The sequence below is a fragment of the Ranitomeya imitator genome, chromosome 1 (genome assembly GCF_032444005.1).
Source record: "Ranitomeya imitator isolate aRanImi1 chromosome 1, aRanImi1.pri, whole genome shotgun sequence".
NCBI classification, from domain to species: domain Eukaryota; kingdom Metazoa; phylum Chordata; class Amphibia; order Anura; family Dendrobatidae; genus Ranitomeya; species Ranitomeya imitator.
The window spans coordinates 894,973,759-894,998,343 of NC_091282.1; the positions used below are offsets into that span (position 1 = coordinate 894,973,759).

General features: G+C 44.5%; 1 protein-coding gene across 6 annotated transcripts in view; it reads right to left on the reverse strand.

The window, feature by feature from the left end:
- Positions 1–3,175: 3,175 nt before the first annotated feature.
- HPSE (heparanase) overlaps positions 3,176–24,585 on the reverse strand; it is a 90,891-nt gene continuing 69,481 nt past the window's right edge. For 3 of the 6 annotated variants that reach the window (XM_069743246.1, XM_069743245.1, XM_069743251.1), the window contains 3 exons: positions 20,212–20,339; positions 12,780–12,923; positions 3,176–3,508 (listed from right to left, as the gene is read on the reverse strand). In XM_069743246.1, the coding sequence (XP_069599347.1) occupies positions 3,349–3,508; positions 12,780–12,923; positions 20,212–20,339 (432 nt within the window). In that variant the 3' untranslated portion in view covers positions 3,176–3,348. Of the gene's footprint in view, positions 3,509–10,355; positions 10,459–12,779; positions 12,924–20,211; positions 20,340–24,585 lie in introns of all 6 variants that reach the window. The other 3 variants (XM_069743248.1, XM_069743249.1, XM_069743250.1) reach the window with 2 other exon arrangements.

The following is a 24,585-nucleotide window of genomic DNA, read 5'->3' on the forward strand; positions in this document are numbered from 1 at the left end:
TCGAGTCAATAAGTTTTCCCAGTTTTTTTTGGCAAAATTAGGGGGGTCGGCTTATAGTCGAGTATATACGGTAGATGCATCATTTTTCAAGTTTGCATCAGAGCGATCAAAAATGTCCACACAATTTGATTACGTTCACTACAACTTTGAAACTCATCAGGTATAATAAATTGCACACATTTGTAGACAATTTTGAAAATAGATTGCAGGGCAAAAAAATACATCAATAATTTGGTCACACACCACATATTCCACTTTTTTGGGGGGAGGGCAATTTGTTCTGCAGTGCGCAAAAATATCAGACACAGGCCCTGATGAAGATACAGAACTATTCCTGCTAAGTAAAGATTGCCATATCCCCTTTGTTGTATAAGATAGAGATATATCACACTCCTCAACATTGAAAATGAAACACTAAGAAGGAAAAGTTGTGGAATATTAAATTTATTCGGTATCTAGTATCAGTGCTATGTAGAGAAATATGCTCACTCACACACCTTGGAATGTTATCAATGTGGTTAGTAATCATTGTCTGAGGAATGTTCTGATATACTGCAAATGGGCAAACAAATCATCAAGATCCTCTGCTGGCATCTCCCTTTGCAATTGCCGATCAATGATGTCTCAGATGTGATCAATAGGAGACAAATCCAGAGACTATGCATCCATGATAGCACATTTTGACCACACAGGCTGCGCACAGTAGCATGAACAAGATGTGGCCTGGTGTTGTTGTGTTGAAAAACAGCTTGTGTGACACTTTAAAGAAATGGCTATATCACTGGTGTGAGGCAGTGACTCGTGTCACAGGTAGGGGTCGCTGTGTGTTCTTCCCAGGTTATGCATGGAGAAAGATGAAGTCCATAGGTGTTCATGGCTGTCACAGATTTCCAGTACGGGTAATACATGTGGCTGAAAGCCACAGGTTTGTTTGTTAAAAACCCTGCAGTAAGGGGTATGGGTGTGTCAGGTGCAACACCGGTGTCAGTCTGGTGTGTGCTGTTGTGCAGAGCAGAGGCCTGCAGAGCGCTGGCTGTGTGTGTGAAGCAGCACAGGCCAGCGGAGCCAACAGCTATGGCAACTGAATAGCCTGACACCCGCAGCGTACACAGCGATGCAAGTCGTCCATGATAACTGGTCTCAGATGTGGACAGTCCTGTGTCCAGATGTGCTGGAAGTGGATGTCCTGTGCCCGAAAGAGTCGGATGTGGACAGTCCTGTGCCCAAAAGGGGATTGGCATGTGGATTGATTGCAAACAGGTGGATATGGTGCCCAGCTGCTATCTGGAAGATATCCTGGGCTGTTTACGGCTGTGTGAGTAAAGAATCTGTGATACAGTGGTGCAGGACACCCATGGGAACTAGTCAGAGGAGGACTGGCGTGTGTAGTGTCTGCATCATGTGAAGCTTTTTTTTGAGACTGTAATATAGTGTGCGGTCGCCCCACGGATACTGGACATGGAGAGGTCTGGTGTGTTTAGGGACTGCAATCTAAAAGCCATATGATGTATAGTGCTATGAAACGGGCACTGAGACTAGATGCAACTGTGTGTATTCAACTTTGATGACGTGTACTATAAAATGCTATGTACCTTTATGTGTGAAGTAACACATTAAAGAGACTTTTGTGTTTGAACTTTGTTTGTCACTGCCTCTTCACTGCGTACGGTGCTACTGCAGCATTACATAGGTAACCCAACCAAATCAATGTAATATCGAGCTGTAAATGTTCCTGGAATAAAGACTAGAAGGGTCCGGCTACAGTACTGAAAAGACCACAGATACATTTTGTGAAAGAGGCTTTTCAGGACATAACAATTGATGACTTATCCAAATGATAGGTCATTAATATGAGATGGGTGTGAGTCGCACATCCAGGGCCCCCACCTATAAGCCAAAATCTGCTTCGACAGCAGCTGAGTACTGTAGCTTTTCTCCCTTTGACATCAATAGGAGTTAAACAGCAGTATTTGGCAGCAGTCACTAAAAGTGGGGCCCGTACTGCAAGCCACAGGCTGTAGAGGGGAGGGCCTCATGACCAAGATGTATGCCAGGCCCTAATAGGGGTTAAGCAGAAGTAAACAAAAATGGAGTTTTTGGGGGGAGGGTTAGAATCTAAAATGGTGGAATAAGGGAAGGTAGGAGGGGTTTTGGTTCAAAGTATGGTGGGAGGTAGTAAAAGGGGGTATGAATGGGGCCATTTGATTGGTTAAGGGGACCAGGTATATAAGGGGGGATTGGAAGGGGCAGGGACAGTCTGTTAGTACATTTGAGTCCCATCCGCCCTAGGAAGCAATAGGAGGTAGTTATGGATTTATTTAAAAGGTGACTTATGAGGTCTGGGGGGGTTGCTCGGTTGATTGTATATCATGGCAGTTGGGGTGGGAACAGATCTGTGGAGAGCAAGGTGATGGTAGCAGAGGGGGGGAGTAGGGGGCCCGTTTGGTGGGGCTGTTACCTAGCCCTCTCCTCTTTTGCTTCATTTGGTGGTCAGAGTGTAATTTAAATAAAAGGGGTCCCTACTGGGCTGAGGTCTCAGCGGGACAATTTAATTGGTGGCACCATTCAGTAGGGTCCTTGAACTGGTGTGGTGCGGTTGAGGGCATAAGCAGGAGGGGTCCTTGAACCAATGTGGTGCGGTAGAGGGCCTAATGTGCAGCTGATGGCGAAACAAAGCTGGTGCAAGGCTTCCATAGACTCCATTCCTTATTTGTCAATGTTATATTGATATGTTCATTTTTTTTGTAATGTAAATGTTAATAAACAGGGCTGCTGTGGCCTATTTATCCAAAAGATTCGGAATGTGTCTGTGGTTATTGTAGGTGTAGGGGTTACATAAGATGGTTGTTGCAAGGGGGGCTGAGTCAAACATTCCTAGGTCATGTAAGGAGCTGCTATTTTCAGCCGCATGCATTGAAATGTTAGTCCGCTGCTGGAATTTTCAGCTGACTGTATATGTGAAGTGTATAAAAGAAGTAAAAATGCCAACCTGATGAATGCTAGAAAAGAACTGATGCAAACTCTATAACTGCCACCCCCCCTAACTATCTTGTGTTATTTAGGATAGTGATGCTTTAATGTGTGTTAGAGGGGCCTAGGAGCCACCAACTCTGCACCTCCTGGAGCTATGCAGGGGGGATAAAGGCGAGATTAAAAGTCAATGGCAAAGTCTCTATTACAGTAAGTGTATTAATACAGATTACACATTGCTTTTCAGAAACAAATATAATGTTGATGTTCAATTTCAATTCTAGCAGCAAAAAGGTTTACCTGAGGAAAAAAAGCAATTTATTAATCAGATAGATTAATTCTTCATAAAGAAACTAGTTATCTTCTTCATACGGCAAGTCACAGGCAAGCACTGGCCATAGCACTTTTTACAACAAAAAATCCAAAACTCAAAGAAGGTAGAATAAGAGGAGAGCCCGGATCCAACTGCTTCCCATTCAGATCCGGCAATGTTTTTTCATCCACCATCTTTAAAACTTGACCATTCAGCAAGACTGTTCTAGATGGAGGAGAAACAATAGCTTCATTAACTCCAATTAAAAACGTATCAATTCAAGATAGGTAGAATTATCCTATATTATTTACATAATCAAAGAGGTTTTTAAGGCTTAAATTATTGATATCCTTTCGGGTAGGTAATCATCAGATCGGTGGAATTCCGACACCCAAACCGATCAGCAATTTTCACCTTTGTTAGCAGAAGGATGTAAAATGTTAACAAAGGCAGCCAAGCACAGCTCCGTTCTCTGTGCAGTTGCCAATACAGTTCCCAAGAAGAGCAACTACATGGTGAATGGAGCGGTTCCAGTTCGACTATTCACCATTTACATCCTGCTGCTGCCAAAAGTTGAAAATAGCCCATCGCTGGGGAAACTGATATGCAGTACTGGTATGCACTGACTTTCCCCAGCTCTCCCTGGCTCCTGAATGTCTCTGTATATTGCATTGATTTGCTATGCTTGCCCTGGCATCTGAGTGTCTTGGTGCAGTACATATACCGTATATACTCGAGTATAAGCCGACCCGAGTATAAGCCGACCCCCCCAATTTTGCCACAAAAAACTGGGATAACTTAATGACTCGAGTATAAGCCTAGGGTGGGAAATGCAGCAGCTACCGCTAAATGTCAAAAGTAAAAATAGATACCAATAAAAGTAAAATTAATTGAGACATCAGTAGGTTAAGTGTTTTTGAATATCCATATTGAATCAGGAGCCCCATATAATGCTCCATAAAGTTCATTATGGCCCCATAAGATGCTCCATATTAAAATATTCCCCATATAATCCTGCATAAAGGTTAATAATGGCCCTATAAGATGCTCCATAGACATATTTGCCCAATATAATGCTGCGCAAATGCTGATTATGGCCCCATAAGATGCTCCATAAAGATATTTGCCCCATATAATGCTGCACAAACATTGATTATGGCCCCATACAGACACTTGCCCCATATAGTGCTGCACAAACGTTATGGCCCCATATAGTGCTGCACAAACATTATGGCTCCATATAATGCTGCACAAACGTTATGGCCCCATATAGTGCTGCACAAATGTTATGGCCCCTTATAGTGCTGCACAAACATTATGGCCCCATATAATGCTGCACAAACATTATGGCCCCATATAATGCTGCACAAACGTTATGACCCCATATAGCGCTGCACAAACGTTATGGCCCCTTATAGTGCTGCACAAACTTTATGGCCCCTTATAGTGCTGCACAAACATTATGGCCCCATATAGTGCTGCACAAACATTATGGCCCCATATAATGCTGCACAAACGTTATGGCCCCATGTAGTGCTGCAAAAACGTTATGGCCCCATGTAGTGCTGCACAAACGTTATGGCCCCTTATAGTGCTGCACAAACATTATGGCCCTATATACTGCTGCACAAACGTTATGGCTCCTTATAGTGCTGCACAAATGTTATGGCCCCATATAGTGCTGCACAAATGTTATGGCCCCATATAGTTCTGCAGAAACGTTATGGCCCCTTATAGTGCTGCACAAACGCTATGGCCCCATAGATGCTCCATACAGACACTTGCCCCAGTTGCTGTGATAAAAAAAAAAAAATCACATACTCACCTCTCCGTCGCTCAGGCCCCCGCTGCTTTCAATATTCACGTGCTGATCGTTCCGGCGCCGCTCCATCTTCAGCACTGGCGTTCAGGCTGAGGGCGTGCACTAACCACGTCACCGCGCCCTCTGACCTGAGCGCCACTGCTGAAGATGGAGCGGCACCGGAACGAGGAGCAGGTGAGTATCGCGCAGCGCTCCCCCTCCCCGTTATACTTACCTGCTCCTGGCGCTGTGCAGTCCCTGCTTCCCGGCGCCGCAGCTTCTTACTGTAGTGAGCTGTCATCGTTACCGCTCATTACAGTAATGACTATGTGGCTCCACCTCTACGGGAGGTGGAGCCACATATTCATTACTGTAATGAGCGGTACCATATGACCGCTCAGTACAGGAGGAAGCTGCCGGCGCCGGGAAGCAGGGACTGCACAGCGCCAGGAGCAGGTGAGTATTATTAGACAGCCCCCGCTCCCCCTCACCTGCCGACGCCTGGGTATGACTCGAGTATAAGCCGAGAGGGGGACTTTCAGCCCCCAAAAAGGGTGCTAAAAATCTCGGCTTATAGTCGAGTATATACGGTAATCCTTTTTTAGTATGCTTTCTTGTTTCCATGACCTGTTTCATGTCTCTCATTATGTTATTCTGGCATCTCTTTGAGTGGTCACTTCAACCTCTCCCTCTCTTTATGACCTCTGCTTAACTCTCTACATCTGGTCTCCCATACCCAGCCACCTACTCATTCACACCTGATTGCCGTTAACTGGGGATATATTCACATCCAGGCGTCTGCCCCAGACGCAGTCTGCTGCATTCATCTTTTAACTTCCATATTTTAAATTACATCTTTTTAATTATGTTGAATTAGACTGAATTAGACTGGAATTGACTGGAAGATAACAGAATACCAAACCACTACAATGTTTCTGTATCTTTTCTCTTTTACTCCCATACTACTTTCCTTCTTACAATCTCCTGCAATCCCTCCACCAAGTAAAGAACTAGTCATTTCTCCCTCAATACTCTCCAGTCATCTCACCTTCACCTCAGAACTGTTCCTCCACTTAAGGCTGCATCAAGTCCTATCCTGCTCCCACCTTCTAACGCTCTGTCTGCTACTCTTCATCTCTGATGAGGTATCCCCCAATATTAGCCCTTCTCAACACATCCCCACACTCATTTCTAACCCCTTGCCACAATCCTCTGCATGTTTTCCCAACTGTGACAACCTCATACCCATTCATCCAGCCCCCACTCCCCCGATCCCCTTACCTGGAGCACTATTGAACGCACACTCCATCTGCAACAAACTACCATTTATCCATGACCTCTTCATCACCAACAAACTCTCCTTCCTCGGCATCACTGAAACCTGGCTCACCCCCTCTGACTCGGCCTCTCCAGCTGCACTTTCCTTTGTTGGATTCCACCTCTCTCACACCCCTCGCTCCACCAACAAACGTGGTGGAGGGGTTGGCTTGCTCCTGTCCGACACCTGCTCCTTCACTCCAATCCCGCTACCACCCTCCACTACTCTTCCCTCGTTTGAGGTGCACTCCATCTGCATCTATTCCCCCTCCAACCTCCAGCTGGCTGTCATCTACCGCCCCCCAGAACTAGCCATCTCCACCTTTCTCGACCACTTCACCACCTGGCTACTTCATTTCCTCTCTGTTGATATCCCCACTATCATAATGGGTGATTTCAATATCCCCATTGACACTTCCACCTCAGCTGCCTCTAAACTTTTATCACTGACTTCCTCCTTTGGCCTCACTCAATGGTCCTCTGAGGCCACTCACAAAGATGACCACACGCTGGACCTCATCTTCACTCGCCTCTGCTCCCCTACTAAGCTCATTAACACACCCCTCCCCCTGTCTAACCACAACCTACTGACATTCTCTTCCCTCTCCTCTCCTAGTGTGCAACCCCCATTCCACAATCTCACTCCCCCTCCCAGAAATCTCATACATCTCAACTTACAATCACTCTCCTAGTCCCTTCTCCCTCTTACAGACATAGCCTCCCTTCATGACACAGATGCTGCTGCCACTTTTTATAACACCACAATAACAGCAACACTCAATTTGGCCGCTCATGCATTGCAAAACTCGTACACTGAACAGGCAGCCCTGGCTAACCAGCCTAACCAAAGAACTGAGACGGGCTTCCAGGATCGCTGAGCGGAGATGGAAGTGATCCCACTCTGCCGACCACTTCACTGCATGCAAGCAGTCCCTCGCCAGCTTCAAGTCCACGCTCACTGCCGCAAAACAAACTTACTTCTCATCTATCATATCCTCCCTGTCTCACAACCCTAAACAGCTTTTCAACACTTTCAATTCTCTACTCCGTCCCCCTGCACCCCCTCCCTCCCCTCTCAGTTCTGCTGAAGACTTTGCCTCTTTCTTTAAACATTAGATCGATACGATCAGAGAAAGCTTTGGCCCAAAGCACCCACTGCCCTCTTAGCTGCTCAACCCTGCTCCTCCAAAACCAGCTTCTCCACCATGACAGAAGATCAGCTCTCCAGCCTCCTGTCAAGATCACACCTCACCACCTGCACGCTCGACCCGCTCCCATCCCACCTCATCCCTAACCCTAACCTCATCCCACGGTCTTCATCCCAACCGTAACACACCTCTTCAACCTCTCACTCACAACTTGTGTCTTCCCCTCATCCTTCAAGCATGCCAAGATCACACCCATCCTCAAAAAGCCCTCCCTCGACCCATCATCTGTGTCTAGCTATCGCCCGATATCTCTTCTTCCTTATGCCTCCAAATTACTGGAGCAACATGTCCATCTTGAACTGTCCTCTCACCTCTCCTCCTGCTCCCTCTTTGACCAGTTACAATCTGTCTTCTGACCCCATCACTCAACTGAAACTGCCCTAACTAAAGTCACCAATGACCTAACTACCAGGAGCAAGCGACACTACTCTGTCCTCCTTCTCCTGGACCTGTCTTCTGCCTTCGACACTGTGGACCACTCCCTTCTGCTACAGAACCTCTCATCTCTTGGCATCACAGACTTGGCCCTATCCTGGATCTCGTCATATCTGACAGACCGAATCTTCAGTGTCTTCCTCCCCCACACCACCTCCTCACTTTGCCCCTTGCCAGTCAATGTTCCTCAAGGCTCTGTTCCATCCTACACTCTGCTGCCCGATTAATCTACCTGTCTCCCTGCTATTCCCAGCCTCTCCCCTATGCCAAGACCTTCACTGGCTTCCTATCACCTAGAGACTCCAGTTCAAAACCCTCACAATGACATACAAAGCCATCCACAACCTATCTCCTCCTTACATCTGTGATATGGTCTCCCGGTACCTACCTACACGCAACCTCCGATCCTCTCAAGACCTCCTTCTCTACTCCCCTCTCATCTCTCCTTCCCACAACCACATCCAAGACCTCCCGTGCTTCCCCCATATTCTGGAACTCTCTACCCCAACACATCAGACTCTCTCCTACCATAGAAACCTTCAAAGAGAACCTGAAGATTCACCTCTTCTGACAAGCCTACAGCCTGCAGTGATCCTCAACCTACTGACCCACCACACAACCAGCTCTACGCTCTGCTAGTGTATCCTCACCCATCCTCTGCAGACTGAGCCCTCGCGGGCAGGGTCCTCCCTCCTTATGTACCTGTGTGCCTTGTTTTTTGCTCATGTTTAATGTATTTGTCTATATTTGCCCCGTATTCATGTGTAAAGCGCCATGGAATAAATGGCGCTATAAAATGTATAATAATAATAAGGATAACTACTGATATGACATTAACTACATATTCTAATGATAGGCCATCAATATTGTAAGAAAAACAGAAACATCAGTTCACCAGGTAGTAGAATATCTCAAAGTAACATAGTAACATAGTAACATAGGTAGTAAGGCCAAAAAAAGACATTTGTCCATCCAGTTCAGCCTATATTCCATCATAATAAATCCCCAGATCTACGTCCTTCTACAGAACCTAATTGTATGATACAATATTGTTCTGCTCCAGGAAGACATCCAGGCCTCTCTTGAACCCCTCGACTGAGTTCGCCATCACCACCTCCTCAGGCAAGCAATTCCAGATTCTCACTGCCCTAACAGTAAAGTATCCTCTTCTATGTTGGTGGAAAAACCTTCTCTCCTCCAGATGCAAAGAATGCCCCCTTGTGCCCGTCACCTTCCTTGGTATAAACAGATCCTCAGCGAGATATTTGTATTGTCCCCTTATATACTTATACATGGTTATTAGATCGCCCCTCAGTCGTCTTTTTTCTAGACTAAATAATCCTAATTTCGCTAATCTATCTGGGTATTGTAGTTCTCCCATCCCCTTTATTAATTTTGTTGCACTCCTTTGTACTCTCTCTAGTTCCATTATATCCTTCCTGAGCACCGGTGCCCAAAACTGGACACAGTACTCCATGTGCGGTCTAACTAGGGATTTGTACAGAGGCAGTATAATGCTCTCATCATGTGTATCCAGACCTCTTTTAATGCACCCCATGATCCTGTTTGCCTTGGCAGCTGCTGCCTGGCACTGGCTGCTCCAGGTAAGTTTATCATTAACTAGGATCCCCAAGTCCTTCTCCCTGTCAGATTTACCCAGTGGTTTCCCGTTCAGTGTGTAATGGTGATATTGATTCCTTCTTCCCATGTGTATAACCTTACATTTATCATTGTTAAACCTCATCTGCCACCTTTCAGCCCAAGTTTCCAACTTATCCAGATCCATCTGTAGCAGAATACTATCTTCTCTTGTATTAACTGCTTTACATAGTTTTGTATCATCTGCTAATATCGATATTTTACTGTGTAAACCTTCTACCAGATCATTAATGAATATGTTGAAGAGAACAGGTCCCAATACTGACCCCTGCGGTACCCCACTGGTCACAGAGACCCAGTTAGAGACTATACCATTTATAACCACCCTCTGCTTTCTATCACTAAGCCAGTTACTAACCCATTTACACACATTTTCCCCCAGACCAAGCATTCTCATTTTGTGTACCAACCTCTTGTGCGGCACGGTATCAAACGCTTTGGAAAAATCGAGATATACCACGTCCAATGACTCACCGTGGTCCAGCCTATAGCTTACCTCTTCATAAAAACTGATTAGATTGGTTTGACAGGAGCGATTTCTCATAAACCCATGCTGATATGGAGTTAAACAGTTATTCTCATTGAGATAATCCAGAATAACATCCCTCAGAAACCCTTCAAATATTTTACCAACAATAGAGGTTAGACTTACTGGCCTATAATTTCCAGGTTCACTTTTAGAGCCCTTTTTGAATATTGGCACCACATTTGCTATGCGCCAATCCTGCGGAACAGACCATGTCGCTATAGAGTCCCTAAAAATAAGAAATAATGGTTTATCTATTACATTACTTAGTTCTCTTAGTACTCGTGGGTGTATGCCATCCGGACCCGGAGATTTATCTATTTTAATCTTATTTAGCCGGTTTCGCACCTCTTCTTGGGTTAGATTGGTGACCCTTAATATAGGGTTTTCATTGTTTCTTGGGATTTCACCTAGCATTTCATTTTCCACTGTGAATACCGTGGAGTAGAAGGTGTTTAATATGTTAGCCTTTTCCTTGTCATCTACAACCATTCTTTCCTCACTATTTTTTAAGGGGCCTACATTTTCAGTTTTTATTCTTTTACTATTGATATAGTTGAAGAACAGTTTGGGATTAGTTTTACTCTCCTTAGCAATGTGCTTCTCTGTTTCCTTTTTGGCAGCTTTAATTAGTTTTTTAGATAAAGTATTTTTCTCCCTATAGTTTTTTAGAGCTTCAATGGTGCCATCCTGCTTTAGTAGTGCAAATGCTTTCTTTTTACTGTTAATTGCCTGTCTTACTTCTTTGTTTAGCCACATTGGGTTTTTCCTATTTCTAGTCCTTTTATTCCCACAAGGTATAAACCGCTTACACTGCCTATTTAGGATGTTCTTAAACATTTCCCATTTATTATCTGTATTCTTATTTCTGAGGATATTGTCCCAGTCTACCAGATCAAGGGCATCTCTAAGCTGGTCAAACTTTGCCTTCCTAAAGTTCAGTGTAAAGTAGAGTGCCGTGCACGGCAGCCTTTGGTCAGTTCCTGAGTGTATGAAGCATGAGAAAGGAAAACAAAAAGCCAGCAACAGCAAAAGTATGTAAATTAAAATATCACATTTATTATAGCACATAAAAATCCTAAGAGCTGGCAATCTCTTAGCCTTGACCAAGACTAAGACAGACATCTTGAAACGCGTAGACCAAGTGCCTGTTGTGATAGGCAATTCAGTATCACAATGGACATAGCGGTCAGAGCACATACAGTGATCTGACAATAACCCAAAATAATAGAACGAGCTCTGAGACGTGGGAACTCTGCAGACCGCAATCCCTAATCCTCTCCAAACAACTCTAGAGGCAGCCGTGGATTGCGCTTAACTCTGCCTATGCAACTCGGCACAGCCTGAGAAACTAACTAGCCTGAAGATAGAAAATAAGCCTACCTTGCCTCAGAGAAATACCCCAAAGGAAAAGGCAGCCCCCCACATATAATGACTGTGAGTTAAGATGAAAAGACAAACGTAGGGATGAAATAGATTCAGCAAAGTGAGGCCCGACTTTCTTAACAGAGCGAGGATAGGAAAGATAACTTTGCGGTCTACACAAAACCCTAAAGAAAACCACGCAAAGGGGGCAAAAAGACCCTCCGTACCGAACTAACGGCACGGAGGTACACCCTTTGCGTCCCAGAGCTTCCAGCAAAACAATTAGACAAGCTGGACAGAAAAAATAGCAAAGAAGAACTTAGCTATGCAGAGCAGCAAGCCACAGGAATGATCCAGGGAAAAACAAGTCCAACACTGGAACATTGACAGGAAGCATGGATCAAAGCATTAGGTGGAGTTAAGTAGAGAAGCACCTAACGACCTCACCAGATCACCTGAGGGAGGAAACTCAGAAGCAGCAGCACCACTTTCCTCCACAAACGGAAGCTCCCAGAGAGAATCAGCCGAAGTACCACTTGTGACCACAGGAGGGAGCTCTGCCACAGAATTCACAACAGTGCCTCATCTTTTATATGTATTTTTAATCTCTCCTTTGGACTTTTATGTACTTAATAAATGTGATGTTTTAATTTACATATTTTGCGGTTGCTGGCATTTTTCTCCTTTATCATGCATCAAAATTGTAAGCCTGGCCAACGCCAATAAAAAAAAATTACAGACTGACACCACCACATGATTTGTTTCATTAATAGTTTCCCAAGTTGAGATGGATTTCTCAGCTGATACTTTCATAGATTGTATTCATGTGTACAGAGACTGTTGGACAAGTGGGCCCACAGCTGCTAGAATAAAAAATATTAGCACCATCTACTGATTATTAGATTGAATTAAGAAAAATGTGTTCTGAGCAATTCTTTTCTGGGTATTACACACTAGTAAGTACTTGGTAGGCTGCATTAAGCAACAACAGTTTTCCTTTTGGACAAAAGTTACCTTTTTATATTTAGGAGCATATTACACTGTAAATGTTACCCTTAAGAAAAAATGTGAAATAACATTATATAGTTGTTGAAAGTGGAAGGATGGTAAAAAGTGAATATCATTTAGATTTTTATATATTACACATACGTGTCTTAGATAAGATGTCACTGCAGTGGAACTTACGTAGAAAGGAGTCCTTTTTCTCCAGGTAAAAGGAGATATTCATCCACAATCTTTCCAGACAAGAAACTTGGCAAATGCATTTCCTTGGTATGGTTGTTCAAGTTCATGGCAAACAGTGTGACATCTCCCACTTTGTATTTAGGGCTAAGAGTGAGATCACAGGATAAAAGTAGCTTGAATTGCATTACAACAATCAATATAAGTACACTTGTACAAAAAGTGGAATTGAACTTTCCTTCACCGGAGGAAAAAGGTATACCGTAATTTAATGTCTGCATACTGTATCAAAACATCTTGGCCAAGGCAAAAGGGATTGTTAAGCACCCTCTGGAAACTAGAACCTAGGTAAAATGCTCTGGATGCCAACACATTGGTACATCACTGCATTTACATTAATTAACCCCTTCAAGACCCAGCCTATTTTGACCTTAAAGACCTTGCCGTTTTTTGCAATTCTGACCAGTGTCCCTTTATGAGGTAATAACTCAGGAACGCTTCAACGGATCCTAGCGGTTCTGAGATTGTTTTTTCGTGACATATTGGGCTTCATGTTAGTGGTAAATTTAGGTCAATAAATTCTGCATTTATTTGTGATAAACACGGAAATTTGGCGAAAATTTTGAAAATTTCGCAATTTTCACATTTTGAATTTTTATTCTGTTAAACCAGAGAGATATGTGACACAAAATAGTTAATAAATAACATTTCCCACATGTTTACTTTACATCAGCACAATTTTGGAAACAAAATTTTTTTTTGTTAGGAAGTTATAAGGGTTAAAATTTGACCAGCGATTTGTCATTTTTACAACGAAATTTACAAAACCATTTTTTTTAGGGACCACCTCACATTTGAAGTCAGTTTGAGGGGTCTATATGGCTGAAAATACCCAAAAGTGACACCATTCTAAAAACTGCACCCCTCAAGGTACTCAAAACCACATTCAAGAAGTTTATTAACCCTTCAGGTGCTTCACAGCAGCAGAAGCAACATGGAAGGAAAAAATGAACATTTAACTTTTTAGTCACAAAAATTATCTTTTAGCAACAATTTTTTTATTTTCCCAATGGTAAAAGGAGAAACTGAACCACGAAAGTTGTTGTCCAATTTGTCCTGAGTACGCTGATACCTCATATGTGGGGGTAAACCACTGTTTGGGCGCACGGCAGGGAAGGAGCGCCATTTGACTTTTTGAATCAAAAATTGGCTCCACTCTTTAGCGGACACCATGTCACGTTTGGAGAGCCCCCGTGTGCCTAAAAATTGGAGCTCCCCCACAAGTGACCCCATTTTGGAAACTAGACGCCCCAAGGAACTTATCTAGATGCATAGTGAGCACTTTGAACCCCCAGGTGCTTCACAAATTGATCCGTAAAAATGAAAAAGTACTTTTTTTTCACAAAAAAATTCTTTTAGCCTCAATTTTTTCATTTTCACATGGGCAACAGGATAAAATGGATCCTAAAATGTGTTGGGCAATTTCTCCTGAGTACACCAATACCTCACATGTGGGGGTAAACCACTGTTTGGGCACATGGTAAGGCTCGGAAGGGAAGGAGCGCCATTTGACTTTTTGAATGAAAAATTATTTCCATCGTTAGCGGACACCATGTCGCGTTTGGATAGCTCCTGTGTGCCTAAACATTGGCGCTCCCCCACAAGTGACCCCATTTTGGAAACTAGACCCCCCAAGGAACTTATTTAGATGCCTAGTGAGCACTTTAAACCCTCAGGTGCTTCACAAATTGATCTGTAAAAATGAAAAAGTACTTTTTTTTCACAAAAAAATTATTTTCGCCTCAATTTTTTCATTTTCACATGGGCAGTAGGATAAAATGGATCATAAAATTTGTTGGGCAATTTCTCCCGAGTACGCCGATACCTCATATGTGGGGGTAAACCACTGTTTGGGCACACGGCAGGGCTCGGAAGGGAAGGCGCGCCATTTGACTTTTTGAATGGAAAATTAGCTCCAATTGTTAGCGGACACCATGTCGCGTTTGGAGAGCCCCCTGTGTGCCTAAACATTGGAGCTCCCCCACAAGTGACCCCATTTTGGAAACTAGACCCCCCAAGGAACTTATCTAGATGCATATTGAGCACTTTAAACCCCCAGGTGCTTCACAGAAGTTTATAACGCAGAGCCATGAAAATAAAAAATAATTTTTCTTTCCTCAAAAATGATTTTTTAGCCTGGAATTTCCTATTTTGCCAAGGATAATGGGAGAAATTGGACCCCAAATATTGTTGTCCAGTTTGTCCTGAGTACGCTGATACCCCATATGTGGGGGTAAACCACTGTTTGGGCGCACGGCAGGGCTCGGAAGGGATGGCACGCCATTTGGCTTTTTAAATGGAAAATTAGCTCCAATCATTAGCGGACACCATGTCACGTTTGGAGAGCCCCTGTGTGCTTAAACATTGGAGATCCCCCAGAAATGACACCATTTTGGAAACTAGACCCCCAAAAGAACTAATCTAGATGTGTGGTGAGGACTTTGAACCCCCAAGTGCTTCACAGAAGTTTATAACGCAGAGCCATGAAAATGAAAAAAAAAATTATTTTCTCAAAAATGATCTTTTAGCCTGCAATTTTTTATTTTCCCAAGGGTAACAGGAGAAATTTGACCCCAAAAGTTGTTGTCCAGTTTCTCCTGAGTACGCTGATACCCCATATGTGGGGGTAAATCACTGTTTGGGCACATGCCGGGGCTCGGAAGTGAAGTAGTGACGTTTTGAAATGCAGACTTTGATGGAATGCTCTGTGGGCGTCACGTTGCGTTTGCAGAGCCCCTGATGTGGCTTAACAGTAGAAACCCCCCACAAGTGACCCCATTTTGGAAACTAGACCCCCAAAGGAACTTATCTAGATGTGTGGTGAGCACTTTGAACCCCCAAGTGCTTCATAGAAGTTTATAATGCAGAGCCGTGAAAATAATAAATACGTTTTCTTTCCTCAAAAATAATTATTTAGCCCAGAATTTTTTAATTTTCCCAAGGGTAACAGGAGATATTTGACCCCAAAAGTTGTTGTCCAGTTTCTCCTGAGTACGGTGATACCCCATATGTGGGGGTAAACTACTGTTTGGGCACATGCCGGGGCTTGGAATTGAAGTAGTGACGTTTTGAAATGCAGACTTTGATGGAATGCTCTGCGGGCGTCACGTTGCGTTTGCAGAGCCCCTGATGTGCCTAAACAGTAGAAACCCCCCACAAGTGACCCCATTTTGGAAACTAGACCCTGAAAGGAACTTATCTAGATGTGTGGTGAGCACTTTGAACCCCCAAGTGCTTCATAGAAGTTTATAATGCAGAGCCGTGAAAATAATAAATACGTTTTCTTTCCTCAAAAATAATTATTTAGCCCAGAATTTTTTATTTTCCCAAGGGTTACAGGAGAAATTGGACCCCAAAAGTTGTTGTCCAGTTTCTCCTGAGTACGCTGATACCCCATATGTGGGGGTAAACCACTGTTTGGGCACACGTCGGGGCTCAGAAGGGAAGTAGTGACTTTTGAAATGCAGACTTTGATGGAATGGTCTGCGGGTGTCACGTTGCGTTTGCAGAGCCCCTGGTGTGCCTAAACAGTAGAGACCCCCCACAAGTGACCCCATTTTAGAAACTAGACCCCCCAAGGAACTTATCTAGATATGTGGTGAGCACTTTGAACCCCCAAGTGCTTCACAGACGTTTACAACGCAGAGCCGTGAAAATAAAAAATCATTTTTCTTTCCTCAAAAATTATGTTTTAGCAAGCATTTTTTTAGATTCACAAGGGTAACAGGAGAAATTGGACCCCAGTAATTGTTGCGCAGTTTGTCCTGAGTATGCTGGTACCCCATATGTGGGGGTAAACCACTGTTTGGGCACACGTCAGGGCTCGGAAGTGAGGGAGCACCATTTGACTTTTTGAATACGAGATTGGCTGGAATCAATGGTGGCGCCATGTTGCGTTTGGAGACCCCTGATGTGCCTAAACAGTGGTAACCCCTCAATTCTAACTCCAACACTAACCCCAACACACCCCTAACCCTAATCCCAACTGTAGCCGTAACCCTAACCACAACCCTAACCGCAACACACCCCTAACCACAACACTAACCCCAACACACCCCTAACCCTAACCACAACCCTAATTCCAACCCTAACCCTAAGGCTATGTGCCCACGTTGCGGATTCGTGTGAGATATTTCCGCACCATTTTTGAAAAATCTGCGGGTAAAAGGCACTGTGTTTTACCTGCGGATTTTCCGCGGATTTCCAGTGTTTTTTGTGCGGATTTCACCTGCGGATTCCTATTGAGGAACAGGTGTAAAACGCTGCGGAATCCGCACAAAGAATTGACATGCTGCGGAAAATACAACGCAGCGTTCCCGCGCGGTATTTTCCGCACCATGGGCACAGCGGATTTGGTTTTTCATATGTTTACATGGTACTGTAAACCTGATGGAACACTGCTGCGGATCCGCAGCGGCCAATCCGCACCGTGTGCACATAGCCTAATTCTAAAGGTATGTGCACACGCTGCGGATCCGCAGCAGTTTCCCATGAGTGTACAGTTCAATGTAAACCTATGGGAAACAAAAATCGCTGCACACATGCTGCGGAAAAACTGCACGGAAACGCAGCGGTTTACATTCCGCAGCATGTCACTTCTTTGTGCGGATTCCGCAGCGGTTTTACAACTGCTCCAATAGAAAATCGCAATTGTAAAACCGCAGTGAAATGCGCAGAAAAAAACGCGGTAAATCCGCCATAAATCCGCAGCGGTTTAGCACTGCGGATTTATCAAATCCGCAGCGGAAAAATCCGCAGAGGACCAGAATATGTGTGCACATTCCTAACCCTAACCCTAGCCCTAACCCTAACCCTACCCCTAACCCTACCCCTAACCCTAACCCTACCCCTACCCCTAACCTTAACCCTAACCCTACCCCTAACCCTAACCCTACCCCTAACCCTAACCCTATTCTAACATTAGTGGAAAAAAAAAAAAATTCTTTATTTTTTTATTGTCCCTATGGGGGTGACAAAGGGGGGGGGGGGTCATTTATTATTTTTTTTATTTTGATCACTGAGATAGATTATATCTCAGTGATCAAAATGCACTTTGGAACGAATCTGCCAGCCGGCAGATTCGGCGGGCGCACTGCGCATGCGCCCGCCATTTTGGAAGATGGCGGCGCCCGGGAGAAGACGGACGGGACCACGGCTGGATCGGTAAGTATGATAGGGTGGGGGGGGACCACGGGGGGGGGGATCGGAGCACGGGGGGGGGAATCGGAGCGCGGGAGGGGTGGAACGGAGCGCGGGGGGCGTGGAACGGAGCACGGGGGGGCTGGAATGGAGCACGGGGGGGTGGAACGGAGCACGGGGGGGGTGGATCGGAGTGCAGGGGGGGTGATTGGAGCACGGGGGGGTGATTGGAGCACGGGGGGAGCGGACACGAGCACGGGGGGGAGCGGAGCACTGGACGGAGGGGAGCCGGAGCAGTGTACCGGCCAGATCGGGGGGGTGGGGGGGCGATCGGTGGGGTGGGGTGGGGGCACACTAGTATTTCCAGCCATGGCCGATGATATTTCAGCATCGGCCATGGCTGGATTGTAATATTTCACCAGTTATAATAGGTGAAATATTACAAATCGCTCTGATTGGCAGTTTCACTTTCAACAGCCAATCAGAGCGATCGTAGCCACGAGGGGGTGAAGCCACCCCCCCTGGGCTAAACTACCACTCCCCCTGTCCCTGCAGATCGGGTGAAATGGGAGTTAACCCTTTCACCCGGCCTGCAGGGACGCGATCTTTCCATGACGCCGCATAGGCGTCATGGGTCGGAATGGCACCGACTTTCATGACGCCTACGTGGCGTCATGGGTCGGGAAGGGGTTAAAAGGTCAGCTTGAATAAGAGCCAAGTTGCACTTTTGCAGTCAGGTAGGTTTCTCAATCCGTCCTTTCCTCAACCCTCACTCTACCAAAATGCTTGTGCATGCCCTAATCATCTCCTGCCTCGACTATTGCAACATCCTCCTCCGTGGCCTACCTTCTAAAATTCTTGCAACCCTCCAGTCCGTCCTTAACTCTGCTGCCCGACTAATTAATCTCTCTCCTCGTTACACTCCTGCTTCACCTCTTTACAAATCCCTTCACTTCCCAATTTCCCAGAGTATACAGTTCAATTTACTAACACTGACCTACAAAGCCATCCATAACCTTTTTCCTCCGTATATTTCCAAACTAATCTCTCAATATCTTCCCTCGTAATCTCCGGTCCTCCCAAGACCTCCTTCTCTCCTCCACGCTTATTCACTCCTCACCCAATTGCCTCCAAGACTTCTCCCGAATATCCCCCATCATCTGGAATTCTGTGCCCCAACACATCCGGTTATCTACCACATCTGGATCCTTCAAACGGAAGATGAAAACCCATCTCTTCAAAAAAGCTTACAACCTGCAATGACCACACGGCCACCTCAACACCATCGGAGATACTGCAACCCCCGACCTACTGTCTCATTCCCCATAATCCTGTAGAATGTAAGCCCGCAAGGGCAGGGTCCTATTCCCTCTGTACCAGTCTGTCAGTGTTAGTTTTGTTTACTGTAAGTGATATTTGTATTTTGATGTAACCCAGTCTAGTGTACAGCACCATGGAATTAATGGTGATATATAAATAAATAATAAAAGTAATAATAAAATGCCCCAACGTTTAAAAAAAAAAAGTGTTTGAAGAACCAACTGAGGACCATAGGAATAGATTTGATTTGTCCAGTGCTGCCACCATCCAGCTTCTCTCTGCACCATTCTAATTGATGGACAGAGTGCAGGGAAAAAAAAATCTCCATGGACCATAGGAATACAGAAGATGTGACTGGCAATGTCGGACTATTCATATTTATTCCTATGGTCCTCACCTAGCTCTTCAAACTATGTTTTCTCTGACACAACGGAACATTTAATTGAAAAATATCTGCTTGCAATCATACAGCCAGGCTCTGTTTCATGCTGCAACAGAAGCACTGCATTGCATTATGGAAAATACAAGAAATGCACAAGTTAAAGGGGTTGTCTGGCCTAAAGCAACAAGTCTGCAGCCGCTCTGTGTGGCTGCAGACTTGTGAATCCTCACATTGAGTTAACTGCAAGCTATGGGGTTTCTCTAGAGCCCATAGTCAAGTGCCTGCAATATGCATACTTCCGGCCACATTCTGACTAGATGGGTGCAGCCTCATCTCAATATTTTCATAGATAAGCTAAAATGAGAGACAGTGATTCAACGTGCCCCCCAACCCTTTTTTGGCTCCAGCTATGCTCCTAGATAGATAAATATTAGTACAATGCAATCAGAACTGACAAATTAGCTGTTTAAAATAAAAAATATATTATTGAAGAACACTTTTGAAATATTTTAGAAAACACAGTTTTCTACTTACTTATTAATATTCGTGCAATGAAGATAAACCCTAATGTTTTCCACATTTACATTCTTGGACTTCTTAAAGCCGGCACTCAAAACAATGGATCCAACCAGGTTCCTAAATACCAGTGATAACCAGTAGTCCTAAAGGAAATATTTTAGAAGATTGAAAATATTCTAAGATGATCTATTCTTGGATGTAGAGTTTAGCTGGCACCTTTTAAAGTTATGAATTTAGCAGTATGCCAGAAAATATAGCATACCAGTGGTAAAGAAATAATACAGGTATCTCACACAGATACAGATACAACGTACAGCATTGTACCAGCATTATTCTACCTTCTGGTATACCTTTTTTGGAAGTGCATTGAACAGCAAGGTGGATTGCTGCGGAGGGGAAAGAGAAAAAAAATCTCTTTAAATCTTCATCTTTGTGAGTGTGAACGAGCTGAGTGGGACCTGAGCGTAAGTGTGAACGGCGGTAAGTGTGACTTGAGATTCAGTGACTTTGGATTCAAGGAGTTTCCAAGGGAGGAATTACTGAATTGCTGTCTGTATTTTATTGATACTTTGCATTTATTTTTATGTAACGTTTCTGTCTGGTGCAATCCCCATTAGGAAATGTGCTCCACTATTGTTAATGCCATCCAGTGCACATCTTGCCACATGTATGCAATCCTTGAGCAGCCGGTCGAGGGTGCATACTGCTGTGCGAGATGTGAGCACGTTGTGCATTTGGAAGCCCAGATTCTGAATCTAAATGTGCAGCTGGCAACACTGAGATCCATTGACAACATGGAAAGAAGTCTTCTGCTCACTGAGCAGAGGCTCAATGGGATAGATGAGGGGGGGATGGTAGGATGGAGCTGCAGGACAGTGGAGCAGCAAGCTGGGTGACAGTTAGAAGGCCGGGTAGAGGAAAGAGTGCCAGGGAGGCTAGTCCTTATCTGGCACACCTCAATAAGTTTGCTAAGTTGGAAGATGAGGGGGGTGCCAGTACAGGGGTAGCACTGCTGCAGCAAGGCATGTCCTCTGAAAGCCGGAGGAGTGACTGCTCCAGTAAGGAGGGAAATAGGAGAGCAGGGCAGGCCAGACAGGTGCTGGTAGTGGGTGATTCAATTATTAGGGGAACAGATAGGGCAATCTGTCACAAAGACAGGGATTATCGAACGATGTGCTGCCTACCTGGCGCTGGAGTCTGACACATCGCTGATCGGGTGGACAGATTACTGGGAGGGGCTGGTGAGGACCCAGCGGTCATGGTGCACATTGGCACAAATGACAAAGTTAGAGGTAGGTGGAACGTCCTTAAAGATGATTTCAGGGAATTAGGCTGTAAGCTGAAAGCAAGGACCTCCAAGGTGGTATTTTCCGAAATACTGCCTGCACCACTTGCCACGCCAGAGAGGCAACGGGAGATTAGTGAGGTTAATAAGTGGCTCAAGAATTGGTGTAGGAAGGAGGGGTTTAGGTTCCTGCAGAACTGGGCCGACTTCTCAGTTGGCTACAGGTTCTACACTAGGTACGGGCTGCACCTCAATGGGGAAGGAGCAGCTGTGCTGGGGGAGAAAATGGCTAGAAGGTTGGAGGAGTGCTTAAACTAGGGATTGGGGGAAGTGAATTCATTTTATAGGAGGGGAAGATAGTGCAGATAGAGACCTGGGCACAAATAAGGAATTTGGGGGTGGCGGTGGCATGGGGGGTGGGGTTAGAACAGTTAATAATTTAAGAAAGAATAGAGGTACAGAGTGATACATAAAGTGTATGTATACTAATGCCAGAAGGCTCGCCAACAAAATGGAGGAATTAGAATTAATGTTGTTGGAGCATAATTAGGACATGGTGGGGATATCTGAAACATGGCTGGATGAGAACCATGACTGGATGAGAACCATGACTGGGCTCTTGACTTACAGGGCTATAGTCTGTTCAGAAATGACCGAATGGATAAGCGAGGAGGAGGTGTGTGCCTATATGTAAAATCATCTTTAAAACCCATCCTGCGTGATAATATAGGTGAATCTAATTAAAATGTAGAGTCCCTGTGGGTGGAGATAAGGGGAGGGGGAAAAATAATAAATTACTGATAAGGGTTTGTTATAAGTCTCCAAAAATAATGCAAGCAACAGAGAATATCCTCATAAAGCAAATAGATGAAGCTGCGACTCAAGGAGAAGTCATTATTATGGGGGACTTCAACCACCCTGAAATAGATTGGGGAACAGAAACCTGCAGTTCCAGCAAAGGTAATCGGTTTTTGACAACTATGAGAGACAATTACCTTTCACAACTGGTTCAGGACCCAACAAGAAGGGGGGCACTGCTAGACCTAATATTAAACTAAATAGTAAAGTCACTAGAGACTCATGGTCTACAAAAATTCAATTTTCAACAGCAGAAAAAAAGGCAGCAACACTTACCTACCCAGATCTTGGAACAAATGCATTTGTTCCAAGATCTAGGCAGGTAAGTGTTGCTGCCTTTTTTTCTGCTGTTGAAAATAGACCTAATATGAACCAACAAGTCAGACTGCATAGAAAATATAAGGGTTGTGGGTCACTTGGGGAATAGTGATCACAAAATAATAAGTTTTCATGTATCCTTCAATAAGATATGTAGTAGAGGGGTTACAAGGACACTAAACTTCAGGAGGGCAAATTTCCAACGGATGAGAGATGATCTTGGTGCAATTAACTGGGACGATATCCTGAGACATAAAAATACACAAAGAAAATGGGAGACGTTTATTAGCATCCTGAATAGGACCTGTGCACAGTATATACAGTATGGGAATAAACATATTAGAAATAGGAGGAAACCAATATGGCTAAATAGAGCTGTAAGGGGCGCAATAAGTGACAAAAAGAAAGCATTTGGAGAATTAAAGGGAACCTGTCACCTGAATTTGGCGGGTCCTTTTTTGGGTCATATGGGCGGTGTTTTCGGGTCTTTTATTAACCCCTTTTTTCCCACTGGCCACACGCTGGTCGCGAAATTGACTTGCCGTTGATTCGCTTTCCTCCCTAGTTAACGCGTGCGCAAAGTAATCTTGCCTTGCGCATGTGCAGTATGCTTTGCCCAACTGTGGGCAAAACCGAAAACCATTAGTGCGCATGCGCCGGCGCACTATGTCCCGGAACGCAGCAAAATACTTCCGGGACATAGTGCGCCGGCGCATGCACACTAATGGTTTTTGGCTTTGCTTGCCCGCAGTTGGGCAAAGCATACTGCGCGTACGCAAGGCAAGATTGCTTTGCGCACATGTTAACTAGGTGGAAAAGTAATAAGATGTATAACTATGTGCTTCATTCTAAAACTCTGGGAAAAACCGTCAATGAAAAAGACCTGGGAGTATGGGTGGATGACAAACTCACATTTAGTGGCCAGTGTCAGGCAGCTGCTACAAAGGCAAATAAAATAATGGGATGCTTTAAAAGAGGCATAGATGCTCATGAGGAGAACATATTTTTACCTCTATAAAAGTCTCTAGTTTGACCACACTTAGAATACTGTGCACAGTTCTGGTCTCCGGTGTATAAGAAAGACATAGCTGAACTAGAGCGGGTGCAGAGAAGAGCGACCAAGGTTATTAGAGGACTGGGGGGTCTGCAATACCAAGATAGATTATTACACTTGGGGCTATTTAGTTTGGAAAAACGAAGGCTAAGGGGTGATCTTATTTTAATGTATAAATATATGAGGGGACAGTACAAAGACCTTTCTGATGATCTTTTTAATCACAGACCTGAGATTGGGACAAGGGGGCATCCTCTACGTCTGGAGGAAAGAAGGTTTAGGCATAATAACAGATGCGGGTTCTTTACTGTAAGAGCAGTGAGACTATGGAGCTCTCTGCCGCATGATGTTGTAATGAGTGATTCATTACTTAAATTTAAGAGGGGACTGGATGCCTTTCTTGAAAAGTATAATGTTACAGGTGTAGCATGGCTAAAGGGTGTGTAGTTGATGGGAGGTATGTGCCACATAAGTGCCTTGTTGCTGTAATGTAGCCCGGAATATTGCGTTGTTTTATATAACCATATGTTTGTGTTTCAGGACCTGTGGTGATGTCAGACCACATGGCTAATCATGTGATAGATTACTGGGTGTGGTTAGTCCTATATAAGACTGGCTAATCCTTTACACAGGAGATATGTGTGGAGGTGAAACCCTCCTGAGTGTGTTCGGCTTCAGGACTGAGCCGGATGAACTGGACACTTGTTTTCCTTTGCCTGAACCAAAGGCTATTTTGCTTTCTGTTGTTTTGCCTCATGGTTTATGAAGCAATAAACCCAGTGAACTTTAAAGGAACACGTCTCCTGAGTGTCAGCCTTCGCAGCTGAGTGAGTGAAATCGCTACAATTGGTGGAGAATGCGGGCAGCGTTCCCA